We start from the raw sequence: 17,388 nt of genomic DNA on the forward strand, positions 1-17,388 counted from the left end.
TCACTATGTGTAGGCTCCTGACCTTTGGGGCAAGAAAAACTGATGTAATGGCGTCGGCTGCCTGTTTTATACCCCTGACATCATGTAAGAAGCGACAGTATCCGATGCAAAAATTCTCTGGTATTCGGGTCAACTGAGGGCTACCTGCAGGCAGATAACCAAAGTGTGATGACTGCAACAGTGAATACACTCGCACATCTACATTTATGGTAAGTGTACAAAACTGTACTTTTTCTTTACTGATCTTAAAAATGAGGGAAAAAAGGATTTTCCATACCTTCCATATTTACTACTGACTAGGGTACTGTCTTGGCAGAACTAAATCTTTATTTTTGGATCGGGTTTAGTTCACATAATCGAACGTTTATATCAGTGAGCCACCATTAATCGAAACGGTGAGTGAACGTTCACATCAGCGACTTTTGAAAGCAGAGACTGTAAGTAGTTGGCCAGCATCAGCAAATGTTCCCTTTTCCCCACTGTGGTGTGATCTCGGAGTTGGTATATGTAGGTGGGGGATGTAAGGGTCGCACCTCCCCACCTCGGTGGGTTTGACATACTGCAGTGTGTGTAATGGTCGTCATGTTGGCCAACTACTTCCCTTCCCTGTTTTCGAAGTACGCTGATATGCATGTTTGCTTAAGTAAACATTCACTTTTGTCTTGATGAATGGAGGTTCACTGAAGTGAACATTTGATTGTGTGAACTATACCCCTTCAGATCTGCTGTTCTTTTCTTGTGAAGGTAAGAAGGTAGAACCTCTGTCAGTACAGACTGTTTCCAAATGATGGTCTAAGACTGTTACCTTTTTTATACTCAACAGAACAAAATTTTTCCAGGCAGGGTCATGAGCCACTTTACCAGGGCTCTGGCTTCATATGTGTCTTTTTGGAAAAGGTTTGATTCTAGAAGTTGCAACTTGGTCTACTGTATAAACTTTTCCAAAGCACTGTAAGCTTGATTCCTCCTTTACGTCTAGGTCAGACTTTGCAAGGGCATTTTTCCAGGTGCTCCTGAACTCTTCACCTTCCTCCTCCTCAAATTTAGTAAGCTAGTGTAATCTACCCATATACCTAAGGGTACTGTAGCAGTGATTAATATGATGAGTAAATTACACTTATGTTAGTAATCGTAGCGTAACAGTAGATGTTTGAAGCCCCCTCCCTCATTTGGCAGGAAAGCTCTGAAGGGCTTGGTGCGCAATCTTGTGTTTTAGTTAGCTCAGCTCAGGATGCCTGACAGTTTGGCCACGTGGAAGGTGCCCTGAAGCTTTGGATGCTTGCTGACTGTTATGTCATTGACAGGATATAACCAATATAGCTAGCGCTACTGCAGCATATGGTAAGTTTGCTTACATAACTGTACTGTAATTTAACTAGTGAAGTGAATGTCATTCTGTAAAAATATTTTGCAGAATTTATTTATTTATTTATTTATTTTTGCAGGTGTTACTACTTTAGGTACTGTGACAGGTACAGTCACCCCCAGTCTTGGTGGATCAAGTGGCACAAGTGCCAGTGCTACTCTAGGAACACCTATCACCACACTTGGTACTATAGCAACGTTGTCAAGTCAAGTAATCAGTCCATCAGCTATCACAATGTCTGCAGCACAAACGTTGTCTGGAAGCAGTTTATCTTCAGCAATTGCAATGCAGGTTCGGTCTTTTTCCTCTAAATTTGTTTCTGTAGTTTTTTTGCCTGCTGAATTTTAAAGTAACTGGTATCATGTGCATATACGGTGATGATGGATAGCTCCTGTAGATTTTTTTTCCTCATTGACATTCTTTTCATGTTGGTCTGTTTGTACTCTTCAAATGAAGAGGTATCAGTAGTTGGGAATCATTCTTCTTCAGTGGCACTTGGTATTAGACTGTTTTTGAGCCTTCTAGGGCTCAGCAGTTTTAGGGTAGGCAAACACATGGCAGTATTTATGTACTAGTGAAAATGGCCAGTGTGCATCACACGAATACCCAGATGTCCTGTTCTCATGTTGCAGTATTCCAAACTCTTGGGTTGTCCTCTGCTTGCTATCTGAACGTCAATATGCATAAGGTTATAGTCACTGCTAGGTTCATGGGACATCTGACATTGGCCTAGTGACCAAGGGCCATAAAAGTGATGTCTGCATGTGCCTATCCTCAGAACTTCTCTGCTGCCAGGTGAACGTCAGCACTTTGTGCTGTCTTCACTGTCGGATCTTCAAGCTTCTTACCCCGTTGGGGCTGTTTCTGATTCCTTTTTGTCACTTCAAGTCTGTTTAGGTTACATGTCATCAGGAAGGGAAAGTGCAGGTGTGGTCGTCAGATCCCCCCACAAGGACACCCACTAACTCTGCCTTTTCTCTCTAGGCCCTACCCACGACCATCTTACTTGTGTGATCTGTCAGGCCTTCATCCCTAAAACACTCCGTAGTCATCTGCATGCTTTGAACAATCAGCATGTTAAATGCTTAGTGTTGGGGATGGAAGGGTCATCATTTAGTCCATAGAACCACCTAAAAAGAAGGCCAAGGTTTCAAAGCCTGAACTTGCTGGTGCTGCCCGTCCTCCACCAGATGTCCCTCCTGTGGCTGACGTTCACCTGGAGGAACATTCGGAGTCTGCCGTTACAGGTATAGCGGGTACCCCTCAGGATGCCGCAGAGCCTAGGGCAGAAGACACGTCCAGGGAAGGCTTGCAGACATCTCCTGCCGACAATGAGGGAAACCTCAGTTTCTTACGGCTGCCCAGACAAGCCCTTCCACTGCAGCCACTGCTTCCCAGCAAACAAACTCTAGGCGCCTCTCTGTGACTAGGCCTTTCCTACGACCTACACCTTCTAGGCCTTCACTTAAAAAGAAAAACAAAACATCTTTTCCCTCCTGCTGAAAACCAACCTGATTGGCAGGCTTTTCACAGAGCCTATTTAATGCCTTTGTGGCCCTAAGGCCTGCTATGCCTGTTTCCCCACAGGGTGGTCCTCCTATCAGCCCCAGGCCTCAAGCTGGGTAAATTATCCAACCTGAAGCTGAGGACTCCTCAGATTCCTCTTCGGAGGATTCTCTCCGCTATGTGTCTCAGATGCCTTCTCCTCTTGGGTATACTTCTCCAGAGGACGACTGCTGAGACTGGCTCCCCAGGAGAGGACTCACCTTTGGAGAGCCAATTTCTAAAATGAGAGAACATTTTCAGTGGAACTCCTCTGAAATGTCAGAGGTCCAAAAAGGATATGAGCTTCTGCAGGTGGACAGCCCTGCTCCTTTTGCAGATGTTCATCGTGCATACAGCTGCAGTAATCACAGATGGGTTCTCTGCTGTCAGGCAGGTCCTCGGTCGGCCGAATTCCAAAGTCTAGGTCCGGCGTCAGTTGTCGTCGCTTTCTTTCCTGACGTCAGTGCGACAGGGGTATATAAGACACAGCCGACGCCATATTCTTCAGTCTTTTTTGCCGCGCGGTGCCCGAAGCAGAAGCAGTTCGCAAGTGCCGGTCGGCCAGCTCCTGAAATTACGAATAATTGGAAACCGAAGTCTTCTTTAAAGCTAAGTACCCCATTGGGGAAACTTTTCTTGCCTCAGACCAATGTCAGACAAAGTTAACAATTGTATTTCTTGTGGGAAGCAAATACCGCATAAGGATTTCCATTCCCTCTGCATACCTTGTTTAGGCCCAGACCACGACGTCTCGGCCTGTCGCTTTTGCGCTACTTTCAATAAACGCACTATTAAGCGTCGGGCGGAGTTCGCACAGCACTTTTTTGGTAAAACCTTTGATTTTATAAAATGTCGTCGGATACTCCGACTACCGTTTTGTCCAAAAAACGCAAGGACAAAGACCGACACGCGAGGCCCGCGGTCTCCACCGACACCACGCCAAAACCAGCTACACGTGGTCCGGTTCTCAGTGAGGCGCCTACGCAGCTCCTCACTACGGACGACACTTCTTTGGCGGTGTCCTCTGTAACCGAGACCGCAGGTACCTCGGCCCATACCCAGACTACAACCACCGAAGCCACTGTGAGTGTTGAGCCTCCTAATGTGGATAGGTCCACTTCCACCCATGGTGTTTTTAGACCCTCGTCTTCCTTCTTCATTAAGGCCTTTACTAAGTCCAAATCAGCCATGCATCCCAAGAGGCCTGTTGCACAGGGCCCATCTCCAGGCCCCATGCCTAAAAGCAGATGCTAAAATGGCTGAGGATTTAATTACTCTTATCAGGGGTTCCCAGCCCCCTCCAGACAAGAGACCCCGAGTGGAGGAAGCTTCTCCCTCTTCTGACCAGGAATCCATTCTTTCAGAACATTCTGATGAAGAGGAACACTCGTACTCCCCTTTTGAAGATTCGGATGCTGAGCAGTCCATTCTTTCTGTATCTCCCCCAGAGGATTTCTCTTTTGGGGAAACCTTGCACACCTTGAGGGAACACTTCCATTGGGAAGGCCAAGACTTTTCTGATTCCAAGAAAAGACTTAGGGAATTTCTTTTGTTACCTCAGCACAGACCTCTGGCGATACCTCCTGTCTTGGACATACTTGATGATGTTTACTCGGAGGCTTGCCTAAATCCGGATTCCCTGCCTCCTGCCCCAGTCAAGCCTGATAGGTGCTACAGAGTTCCTTCCTCTCACGAATTTCTCTACAAGAGCCATAATGCTGGCCCTGAAACCATTTCTCAAGGCCCCAAGGGAATGAAGGCCTCTACTGCTAAGAATCCACTACCTTCCGAAAGAGAGTCTAGATCCTTAGAAAGGTGGGGAAAAAAGGTATATACCTCGGCCACCCTAGCCATGAGGGCCTTAAATTGTCAGTTCCATATGCATAAATATCAGCAGTTTCTGATATCACAATTAAGAAATAAAATGTCTCAACCTGAACAACCAGATTTGAAGGAGTTGCAGGATATGATGCATAGTGCAGAACAAGTGGGTAAACACACCTTACAATGTGGCTATGATGCCCTAGAGGCCTCAAGTAGAGCTGCTGTGACAGGATCAGTCATTCGTAGACATGCCTGGCTTAGAGAACAAACCTTGCCTGACCATGTTAAAGCTAAGCTACTAGATGCTCCTTTACAAAAGGATGTACTATTTGGTACTAATGCTGAGGAGATACTACGGAAAATGGAAGAAAAAGCTAAATCTATGCAAACTGTCAAAGCTTTTCTACAAGTTCAACCACCACGTTTTAGCAGAAATTGGCCTGCAAAGAACTGGTCCTTTCCAGCCACGGACAAGCCACAAAGAGGTAGATACAGATACAGGCGCACAAGGGGCAGAGGACAACCTCAAGGATCATATAGAGGCAGACAATGGCAAACTCCAGCCACAAGAGGTGGCGAAGACAGTGCACAGCAATACAGGAAACAAACCCAATGACTTCCCCCTTTCCATGCCAAGCAGGTCTCAGCTGGCAGCACCCTTGGGAGGAAAGCTGGCATTATTTACTAGAAATTGGCATATTATCACAACAGACAAATGGATCCTGGACATTATAAACAGAGGCTACAGATTTCACTTTCACACTCTTCCAAAAATGAGAGGCATGCCGAACCTGCCACACAATCAAAGGGCAGAGGCTCAAATACAAATTTCAAAGCTTATGGCCATGAAAGCTATTCAAGAGGTACCTACTCACGAACAAGGTCAAGGTTTTTACTCCAGACTTTTTCTGGTACCAAGGAAAGAAACCGACTGGAGACCCATTTTGGACTTATCCATCCTAAACACATTCCTACTGCACCAAAATTCAAGATGCTCACATTACAGCAGCTTCTTCCCATGCTGGGCAAGGAGTTTTGGCTGGTAACATTGGACCTCAAGGAGGCATACCTGCATGTCCCAATCAGACAAAGTTGCAGAAGATACCTCAGATTTCTTGCAGGTTCAATCCACTGTCAATTCTCTGCATTGCCCTTTGGCTTATCTACTGCGCCCAGAGTATTCACGAAATGCCTGGCATCAGTAATTGCCTACTGCAGACTTCAAGGGATACAAATTTACCCTTATCTGGACGACTGCCTGATCCAAGCGGACAACAAGCACCTACTTCTGGAACATCTGGCTTATGTAACACGGTTATTGAATTCTGTGGGATATACAGTCAACAAGGAAAAATCCAGGCTAACACCATCTCAGAAAATAACTTTCCTGGGTGCCAGCTTGGACGCAAGCACCCAGATGGGCCTATTTTACGCCAGAAAAACAAGGGCAACTAACTCATTACTTCAAAATACTAGCAAATTGTACCAGGCTCACTGCAAAGAAAATCCTGCAGGCTCTGGGCTTCATGGCATCTTGCATTCTTCTAATCCTATGTGCAAAGTTGCATATGAGGAAACTTCAATGGTACCTAAAAAACCTATGGTCTCAGCACAGCCACAGTTTGGAAACAATAATACCAATAATTCCATGTTTGCAAAAGGAATTTCTATGGTGGGCCCAAGCATGCCAAACAAACACAGGTCTTCCATTCTGCAAGCCTCAAGCAAATCAAGTCATCACAACAGATGCCTCAGACCACACCTGGGGGGCGCACATGACAGACAGGTGCATTCAGGGCAAATGGTCACAAAAGGAAAAGCACCTTCACATCAATCAAAAAGAAATGCTAGCAGTGATAAATGCAATTACAATTTTCAAGGATCTCCTGCATCCAGGGCAATTATTGATAAGAACAGACAACACCACAGTAATGTGGTATATAAACAAACAAGGTGGAACACATTCATACCCCCTGTGCAGGCTAGCCATGTCGCTTTGGAACCTGGCTCTGGAATGGCAAATCGAACTTCAGGCACATTACTTGCCAGGATTGGAAAACACGCTGGCAGACAATCTAAGCAGAAATATGACAGATCCACACGAATGGAGGTTACATCCTCAAGTGTTTACAAAAATAATCCAAGCGTGGGGAAGACCAGACATAGATCTCTTCGCCTCCCACAGGAACCATCATTTGGAAAAGTTTTGTTCAAGGACCTTTCATCCAAAGGCCTGGAGAGTGGACGCCCTTTCTTTCAGTTGGGCCACCTTTGCCTCTTCTGCCCAAGGTGCTCTTGAAAGCAAGAGCAGACAGACCGAAGATGATATTGATTGCTCCAGACTGGCCAAGACAACACTGGTACCCACTCCTGAGGAGCCTAACACATACTCCTCCCTGGACCCTACCTTTAATGCCTCTTCTACTGACTTAGCACAACTACAAAACTCTTCACAGTCAGCTGAAAACTCTCAGTCTGGCTGCATGGAAAATTCCTTAACACCACAACAGACCCTACTCTCCAAAGAGGTGCAGGATGTCATTTTGGAGGCCAGAAGACCATCTACTAGAAAGGCTTATTCCGCAAAGTGGAAACGTTTTTGCGCTTGGAATGAGAAAAAAGGCCAGGATCCTAGAAAACTGAATTTGCCTCAGATATTACAGTATCTAGCTGAGCTGTTGAACAGTGGACTTTCATTTTCCTCCATCAAAATTCATGCCTCAGCCATTTCTGCAGAATACAACACTCTTCCACCCTTATTCTCTCACCCACTTTTAAGACAGTTCCTCAGAGGAGCTAAGAATATAAGACCTCCAAGGAAACAACCAGTCCCAGCCTGGGATCTTAACTACATTCTAGAAAAATTAACATTACCTCCCTTTGAACCAGCTGCCTCTACAGATTTGCAATATGTGTCCTGGAAAACAGCCTTCCTTCTGGCCATTACCTCAGCTCGTAGGGTTTCGGAACTACAAGCCCTCATGGCTGTGCAGCCTTTTCTCATCTTCCATCAGGACAGGGTTTCCCTATGAACCAACCCTTCATTTATGCCTAAGTTAGTATCCAGGGTAGCTTTAAATCAGGCCATACACTTACTTACCTTTTACCCCAATCCTCAAAACAAAGGGGAAAGGCTGCTACATTCCTTAGACATCCATAGACAGCTACGTTACTATCTGGACAGAACACGGCCCTTCAGGAAATCAGAACAACTTTTTGTGTCCTATGCTGTAGGAGCTCAAGGAAAGCCAATTTCCAAACAGACAATTTCAAAATGGATAGGCCATTGCATACGGTTTTGTTACTCCTTTCATGGCAAACCTGTGCCTACAGGCATCAGATCCCACTCCACAAGGGCCACAGCTACCTCTACAGCCTTCCTCAGAGGAGTCCCTACCAAGGATATTTTGGAGGCAGCCACTTGGAGTTCTGTGCATACCTTCACAAAACACTACCACCTGCCTTTATATTCCAAAACTAGAGCAGGCTTTGCCTCTGCTGTGTTGCAGGGCATTCTGGCTGCTCCCAGTTCCACATAGTGCCTACCACCCTGTGCGTAGCTTTGGGATTTTACCCATCTGTGATTCCTGCAGCTGTATGCACGATGAACATAGTACAGTTTTGTACCTACCATAAATGTAGATGTTCGAGTGCTAATACAGCTGCAGTACAGGTTTCCCTCCCTCCTTCCCCTCTTGGTAAAAGCCCAGTGGTTAACACCTCCTCATACAACCTAATTTGGGTTATCCTTCTATGGTGTATTTGCTTGCAACTACCGATTTTTGATTATATTGCATTGCTTGACTATATTTATATAAATATAATTTATGTATTGCCTTCCTTCTGGGGGCACCTGACATCTGGAGCAAGAAAGACTGAAGAATATGGCGTCGGCTGTGTCTTGTATACCCCTGTCGCACTGACGTCTGGAAAGAAAGCGACGACAACCGACGCCGGACCTAGACTTTGGAATTCGGCCGACCGAGGACCCGCCTGACGGCAGAGAACCCATCTGTGATTACTGCAGCTGTATTAGCACTCGAACATCTACATTTATGGTAGGTACAAAACTGTACTTTCTTCTAGTGTTACTGGCTTTCTTGGATGCTTTTAATGCTGCCTGTGTTAATCCTGATTCACAACCACCTTCCCCTGGTTGGCCTGATAGGGTTTACAAAATCCCTGAAGGGGCACAATTTTTGATAAAATGGCCTGTTACTGTCCCTGCCACTGTCTCACTTTCAGCAGACAAGCCATCCAAGTTTCTTCCCTCCACATCTGTCCTTCCCACAGACATGGACAGTAAGGCCGTGGAGTGCCTTGGTAAAACGGTGTATAATTCTGCTACCCTGGCCTTTAGGGCAGTGAATTACCAGACTCATGTCCAAATATGTCTTGGCTCTTTTAACCCCGGGCACCAAGCTTTTAGCTGACCTTCCTGACTCATCTTCCAAGGCTCAGATCTGCAGTCCAATTTCCCTGTCTTCTCAAGTTACTAGACATTCAATTAAATGCAGCTGTGATGCTGCTGAAGCCTCTGCCAGGTCTTCATCCTCAGCTTCAGTCTTTAGAAGATATTCGTGGTTAAGGCTACAATCCTTACCTGGTGATATTGGAGCCAAATTACTGGATGGTACCCCTGGATAGCTCTGCTGTTTTTGGATCTAAAGTGGCTAAGCTATTTAAGCCCTTCAGCAAAAAGGGAAGGAACTGCAAGATTTAAAACACCTGTTCATCTCCCCTATACCCAAATTTCACAGGAACTATCCCTGAAAGACCCAGTTTTTGATGAGACACACTGCCCCCAGCACCCCATGCCAGGACAAGAAAAGGCACCAGGAAATAGCAGACCCCATCTAAGCCTGCTCAAACTCCTGCACATAAACCTCAGGCTTGTGACTTCCTACTTCACTGCCCCCCCAGATTTCATTCATCTGTCTCTAAGGATCTCTCAATGTCTTCCAGTTTGGCAAAACGTCACCTCAGACAGGTGGGTCCTTTCCATCATAGAAAAGGGTTGTTTTATGACCTGTATCATTTCCCCTTCTTCCAGGGGGATTCCCCAGCCACCCAGAGATCCAATTCCCCTTTTCCAGCCAGTCATAGACAGCCTGCTTTCACAAGGGACTATACAACCAGTTCCTCTGTCAAAAAAAAAAAAAAAAAAGATAGGGATTTTATTGCAGGCTTTTCCTAGTTCCCAGGAAGGATGGACCCTGGAGACCTATCCTAGATCTCTTTCACTTCCGTCTTTTCGTGCAGGTACCAACCTTTCATATGCTTACCCTTTAGACCCTTTTTCCTTTAGTGATACCACAAGGATTTCTAACCACCTTGGACATAAAGAATGCCTACCTTCATATCCCTATAAGGTCCAACTTCAGGAAATATTTAAGCTTTGCTGTTGTTTCCTTACATTTTCAATTCTCGACCTTGCCCTTTGGACCCTTTACAGTTCCAGTGGTCTTCAAGTGTCTGGCTCCAGTCGTTGCTTATAGTATGGTCCAAGGAAATCAAATTTTTTCATACCTGGACAGCCTCTTGATTCAGTCAGAATGCTCCAGATCCCTACAGACCCAACTCCACCAAGTCATCTCAGTCCTGCAGACACTGGGTTTCAACATAAACTTCCACAAGTTCAACCTCAGTTCTTCCGAGGACCAAGTTTTCCTAGGCTGCAAGATAGGGACAGATGTCCTGAGGGCATTCTTTCCACCCCAAAGAGTGGAAACCCTGAGGCAATATCAGTCTTCTGTTCTCAAAGCCACTGCTTTGACAGCTAGACAATATCTGACTACTGGGTCATATGGCTTCCCCTATACCTGTGCTGCCTCTGGCAAGACTCCAAATGAGAAAATTACAGTGGTACCCGAAGTCCACATGGACCCAACACTCACACCACTTGGGCTTTGGCATTCCCTTCCTTCCTTGCCTAAGAAAGGAGATTCTGTGGTGGTTGAACCAAGTTGCACTTAACCCAGGGCTTCCATTACAACCCCTTGCCCCAGTCCAGGAAATATATATAGATGCCTCAGATATGGGCTGGGAGGCTACTTTTATCAGCCTGAAAGTGCAGGGTACCTGGTCACACACCTTCAGGCGGGAACACATCACCATCAGGTAAATGAGAGCTAGGTCCACAGTCCCCCGAAATTGTTCACAGACAACACTACAGTTGTATGGTATGTGAACAAACAGGACGGAATCAAATCTTATTTGCTTTGCAGACTTGCTCTCCAAGCCTGAGACATGACAGCCCAACACAAAGTCTCCCTGCAGGCAGTTTACATCCCTTCAGCTCAGGTCATTCAGGCAGACACCTTGATCAGGTCCATGTCACAATCCCATGAATGGATGCTTCGCAGGGATGCGTTTCTGGACATTGTCCACAGGTGCGGTACACCACAAATAGATCTCTTTGCCTCCCCTCTCAATAAACAATTGCCACTGTTTTGCACCAGCCTTCCTAGTCCTTTAGCAAGGGCAACGGATGCCTTTTCAGTCTCATGGAAGGGGATGTTACTATATGCATCCCCTCTTCCCATTACTTCAACAAGTCCTGCTGAAGATGCAGCAGGACAAAGCAAAAATCTTGCTGGTGACTGTTTCTTGGCCAAGACAGCATTGGTTTCCCCTCCTTCTGCATTTAGCCAGAGGCAGTCATCAGAAGTTACCTCACAGGGTGGACTGTCTGACACAGGACAAGGGATCCCTAATCCATCCCCATCTGGAATCTCTGAATCTAACCCTGTGGGTTATAGAATTTTGATACCTTCTAGACACCTTTACACTGAGGGCATGCTAACAGTCCTGCAGTAGGCCAGGAAACCTAACACTAGGAGATCTTATTTGTCTGAATGGAAGAGATTCTCCATGTGGTGTCTACAAAGACAGCTAGACCCATTTCAAAGTGGTCCCATAAGTGCTGTCCTGTCTGTGTGAGCTCTTGCCAGCATGGTTGGCATACTTCTCTGTTAAAGTACGCCTTGTTGCTATTTCGACCTGTCTGCGTCTTGATCCCTATGTAACTTCCCATCTTCCTTCATAGGTTGGTACTAGGCTATCGGCCCTAGGGCCTATACAAGCCTAGCCATAACAATTCCCTGGCCATTTCTTCCCATAGTATTTACTTCCCTGAAACCCTGTCTAGCTGGGTGACTTACGTGATCACCGGGAGTGACTTTCCTGTCTCCCATTCAATCATCAAGGCTTTTTTTGATGAGGGCCAAAGAGGTGCTCTGCTTGACATGTATGGGCAGTCTATTCCAGAGTCTGGGGAGTCTCTGGGTCAGGAACCTATCCCTCCAGCATATTTTGTTCATTGTGATGACAAGGTTTAGATCCCTGGAGCATGTGTCTCTGAGGAATTGGGATTTCTTTAAGTGTAGCATGTCCAACAGCTGTGGGTTTGACATGGCCTTGTATGTTAAGCAGAGATCGCCTCTGAGTAGATATGTGACAGAGTATAGGTGGAGTTTTTTTTAGACTGTCAGCATTGGGCATCTGCTTTGGGCCTGTGATTCTTTTAGTGGGGTATTTCTGTCACCTTTCTAGTTGTTGCAGATGTCTTGAGAGGTACATACCAAATGGGGTGTTGTATTCTGTAATGGGTCTAAATGAGGGATGAGTACAGTGGGACAATAATCTTCTTTTTTTCTTGATGAAAAGCCTTTAGTGATGAGGTGTGCCACATAGAAGGATTTCCTTACTATTGTGACGATGTGGTTATCGAAGGTGAGTCCACTGTCCACCTGTGTCCTTAAGTCTGTTATCTCACACAGTGTTTAGTGTACTGCCACCTATGTGGTAATTCACGGGTACATGTTTTTTTCCAAAGGGGATAACTTTACATTTCTTGGCATTGAGCTGGAGCCCATGGCTCTGGCACCAAGCATCTGTTTCTGTAAGGCCATTTTGTAGAATATCAACATAATTTGGGGATTCAGTAATGGCTCCCAGTTTGCAGTCATCTGCGAACTTTGATAGCCAGAGCCCCTTACTGTTTGCCTGTACTTCAGAGAAGTAGATGCCAAACAAGAGTGGTCCAAGGACTGAACCCTGAGGTACTCCGCTTGTCACTTTTCTGGAGCTGGATGTGGAGTCTTGCTACTTTTACAGTGTGGATTCTGTCAGTAAGCCAGTTGGCAACCCATCGAGTGACGTAGGGATTAATGCCCGGCTTAGTAAGTTTAGCTATGATTCCAGAGTGGGGGATGGTGTTGAAGGCCTTGGCGAGGTCTAGATAGGCTGTGTGGACCACCTTACCCTTGTCCATGGCTCTGGAGACTGATTCGAAGAAGTCATTCAGGTTCATGAGACAAGATCGGCCCTTCACGAACCCAAACTTGAGTGGGTCCAGTGTTTGAAGGTTGCCAATGTCTTTATTTATAAGTTCCATGATAATACATTCCATGGCCTTGCAGATCAGGCTCATCAGACTGATGGGGCAGTAGTTCCTGGAATCCAAGGTGGATCCCCCCTTGTGGAGTGGGATAACTGTAGCTTGTGCGCCACTCAGTGGGAATACTACACCTCAGGCCCCCCAGGAGGCCGACTCCACCTCCACGGATCTGAATTTTGTTTCAAAGAAACTCGCTGTTACCTTCTTTGAACCAGCTTCTAAGCTATCTCTGAAACATTGTACCTGGAAAACTGTACTCCTCGTGGCCCTCACATCAGCCAGAAGAGTGTCAGAGCTCCTTCATGCCCAAGGTGGTCAATGAGCTATTCTTAAGTCAGGGTATCCACCTTTTTCCTCACCCCCCATAATGACAGTGAGAGAGTCTTCCTTTCACTTGATGTTCACAGACAACTGAGATTTTACCTTGACAAGACTAAGACCATTAGAAAATCAGAGCAACTGTTTGTCTCCTTTCACCCCAGAAGTCTGGAAAGGCAGTGACAAAACAGACAATTTCTGCTTGGATTTCCAATGCTGTTTCCTTCTTCTACACATTCCATAGGAATCAACTCAAGTCAAAAATGAAGGCCCACTCCACTAGAACCATGGTGTCATCAAGGGTTTTCTTCAAAGGACTGGACACTGCATCCATTCTACAACACTACAGGTTGGATCACATCTCCAATTCTAGAGCAGGATTTGCTAGGGCAGTCTTTTATGGCTTCATGGAGAACAGTTCCATACTACCACCCCCTTCTTCCCTGTTAGTTTTGACACTCACTAAAGAGTTTGGAATACTGTAACATGCGAATTGATAATTGTGTAAAATCTTACCATAACCGTAGATTTTCTTCTCTTCCATGTTGAAGTATTCATTCCCTCCCTCCTTCTCCCCTTTTTCCACTGTTCGTGGATGGCACAGGATTTGTACAGCTATCATGGGACTGGAGTCCAACTGGGGCATACAGTTCTGATGAAAGACACATGCAGATTTCACTTTTATGGCCCACGTTCCATAGACCAACATCAGACATCCCACGTACATAGCAGTGACTACAAGCTCTTTTTACATTGGCCGGACATTGTGGTGGCAAGCAGAGGATAACCCAAGAGTTTGGAATGCTGCAACAAGGATATCTATGGATGTGCTATTCCGGTGTTGCAATATTCATACTGTGAGATTTCCAGCCCTCAGGTGACCCGACGTCGACTCCTACACAAAAGCTTAAGCTTGGGTACCGTAGGTGCGTGGGACATCACACGTAGGACCATAAACCTTTGAGTAAAAATGTGACAGCATGCACAGACCTCAGATCTTTTCAGCCGCAGATGACAATTACTTCGACCGCTTCGCTCCTATGTCAGAAAACATCTAAAGATAAGTACCTCATTGGGGTTTTTGCCTTTTCGTACTTGAGCTGTAGTTCGAACTTGGTTGCTGTAGTTTTTCTCTAGCCGATGTTAGAGAAAAAAGAGTAAATGTAGTTAAGGGCGCCAGGTTCTGCACAAACAAAGACTACAATGACGGCTGTGTCTTTTGCTTAGGTAATGACCACGACCACAAGGCCTGCTCTATTTGCCTATCCTTCGTACCCAAGTCATTTTGCAGCCATCTGTGTACGTTAAATCTATTTCTAGAAAAGCAAGGACTTAAACGCCTCACACTTAAAATGGATCCCAAGTTGGCCGCCCAAGCCAAACAACCGCGGAAGAAGGCCAAGATTTGCAGGCCTTCTCCTGATGCCACTCTGCCTTCGGATGTCCCACCAACTTCCTTTCTGGGGCCGAGGGACACCCAATTACTCCAGTTCAGACGGCTCCTCTAGAAGAGGCCATGTCAGTCCCCACAGATAGCACATCTGCGGAGATGACTCAGACGTCTGTCATAACCGACATCGAGGGGGAACCATCCCTGGACCGGCCAATAGAGACCTCTCCTACTTCAGCGCAGGCCTCTGATGTTCTTCGTGTTTTCACTGTTGCAGTCATCACACTTGGGTTAGCTGCTTGAAAGTAGCCCTCAGTCAGCCTGAATACAAGTGTCTTAGGATTTCTGCGTCTGATGCTGTCGCTTCTTCCATGACGTCAGGTCGCCAGGGGTATAAAACATACAGCTGACGCCATTACATCAACTTCTTTTTGCCGTGTGGGAGTCTGAAGCAGAAGCTGTTTCCAAATGCCGGTCGGCTGCTATGTGAAGTTTTCAATGTTATGTAGTCAAATCTCGCCTACATTCTTACCCTTTTTGGCTCGACTCGGCCATACTCTAGCTCGAAGTCTTCAATTGGCTCGTGGCTAAGAGGTATCCTATGCTGCAACATGCCTATCCCCAGATCTCATTTGCCGCTCGTATAGCTCGGACGTGGTCTCGCTCTTGGCCGTGGCGAAGTACAATTTTTCGATTTATTTTTAAATATTCTAGCTCCAAAAGCTATTTTCATAGCTGGTGTGTGTGTGTTGCTTCTGCTGGTTGTGTGGCCTGTTCTGTTGGCCCTTTTTGCTTGGTATCCCATTTCTTTTTTGGTGTCTACGCGCTAGGCCCGTTTCAGTTAGAGGTCCTAGTCCTCCTCTGTATTTTTGTAGTATGCCCGTTAGATTTTGTTGTGTGCCTGTTCTGGTGTCTTTTTTTCCTGCTTATTCCCTGGGCTAGGCCCATTTAACTTAAAGGACCTAGTCCTCCCTGTGGATTCCTGCTGTCTCTAGGCCATTTCAGTTAGAGGCTCTAGTTTCCCACGCTCTATCGGTTATTTTTGGTGAAGGTGTCCCTACTGTTTTTCCCTGTGTGTGTGTTTTTTCTTTCAGCATGTCCAAGGATTCTTAAGAACACAGGCCTTCGGGCTTTAAAAAGTGTGTCATATGTAATAATAAGATGTCATTGACTGATGGGCACTCTGTGTGTGTGTATTGCTTGGGGCTATTCATCTCCAAAAATCCTGCTTGTTCTGCCACGCTTTCAGTCCCCATATTCTGCAAGAGAGGAAGAACAAGCTTATTTTAAAAGGATTGCTGAAACCTTCCTTTGAAGAAGACTTGGAGAGGTCTTCTAGTTCCAGATCCTCTCCTTCCAAACCGGACAAAAAAACAGACAAAAAATCCTCAAAGAAACTCTTTCCAGCTCAGTCAGTTTCCTCGGAACCGCCAGAGAATATCACCAGAACTATAGTTGCTTCTTCGACTCCATTGCCTTCGTGGCCGACATAAGGCAGTGCATCTGTTATGTCAACATCGGCTCCCAGTGTCTTGGAGCCGATGACAGGTTTTCCAATTTGGAGCCGGTCTCCAGTTTTTCGACCGGTTTCTCCGACTCCGGTCTCCCTCTGCAGGGAGATCCAGATCCCTGACCATATCCAGTAGGTCCTCTAGGACCCTTTCCTATGACGATGTCAGTAGAGTGGTGAAGAAACTGCTCCAGTCATCGGTGCTGACTAAATTGCTTTCGGCTCCAGTCCAGTCGGCTCCAGAGCCCTTCATCCCTTCATCTTTGGCTGTTCCTCCTCTGAGCCTTTCTTTGGAGCCAGAGCTGTTGGTTCCGTCAGACGCCGTGAGGTCGGTTCCAGTAGCCTCTTCTGGCAACTTTGTTTCGATCTCCGCTCCGACCCAGTCAGCGCTGTCCACTGGGTCCAGGATTCACAGTTCACCGGTTAGACCCGAGAGGGAGGTCTCAGATCAATCATCTTCGGCTCCTAGCCTTCCTCTCGGTGCTTCGGCTTGGGGTGAGTGTGGACTCTACATCGGCTTTGGACCTCATCTCCTCGGCTCCGAGGACTACTACCGTATCTTCCACGGTTAGTTGACCTTTGAAGCCGGGGGAAATCAGCTTTTGAGGTCATGAGGAGTTTGCTGGCCAGGGCGTCAGCTGCATCTTACGGCACCGACACTCTTCTCCCTCCAGCACCTATATCAGTCTCAGATCACACTCTATCCAGGGACAGTGGAGACCCAAGGCCTCAGGATACCTCCATGAGTGGTCCTCAACGTTCTGAGGCCTCCCCAGAGTTTTTACCTGAGGAGCCCCCCAGAAAGAGTGTGTGCAAGATGAAGCCCATTGACTCCCAAGGTGAGTTTCTCACGTCTGACACCGACCTTGAGGAGTCAGAGGGGTCCCCAAGTAGTCTTCTGACGATATCTCTTTCTCAGATATCCTAGAAATATTGAGACAGAGGCGCGACTGGCCCTCCAAAGCCCCTTCTGAGGAGTAGTCTGTGTTCCTGACGGCCTTTGGGTTTCTCCCCCGTTCGAGCTCCTGGAGCTC

General features: G+C 46.4%; 1 protein-coding gene across 4 annotated transcripts in view; it reads left to right on the forward strand.

The window, feature by feature from the left end:
- Nucleotides 1-17,388, forward strand: part of HCFC1 (host cell factor C1) — a 3,865,385-nt gene that overhangs the window by 2,259,797 nt on the left and 1,588,200 nt on the right. For all 4 annotated transcript variants that reach the window (XM_044080175.1, XM_044080172.1, XM_044080173.1 and 1 more), the window contains exon 16: nucleotides 1,446-1,657. In XM_044080175.1, the coding sequence (XP_043936110.1) occupies nucleotides 1,446-1,657 (212 nt within the window). The remainder of the gene's footprint in view (nucleotides 1-1,445; nucleotides 1,658-17,388) is intronic.

The sequence above is a fragment of the Protopterus annectens genome, chromosome 8.part0 (assembly GCF_019279795.1).
Source record: "Protopterus annectens isolate FY-2018-M chromosome 8.part0, PAN1.0, whole genome shotgun sequence".
NCBI classification, from domain to species: Eukaryota; Metazoa; Chordata; order Ceratodontiformes; family Protopteridae; genus Protopterus; species Protopterus annectens.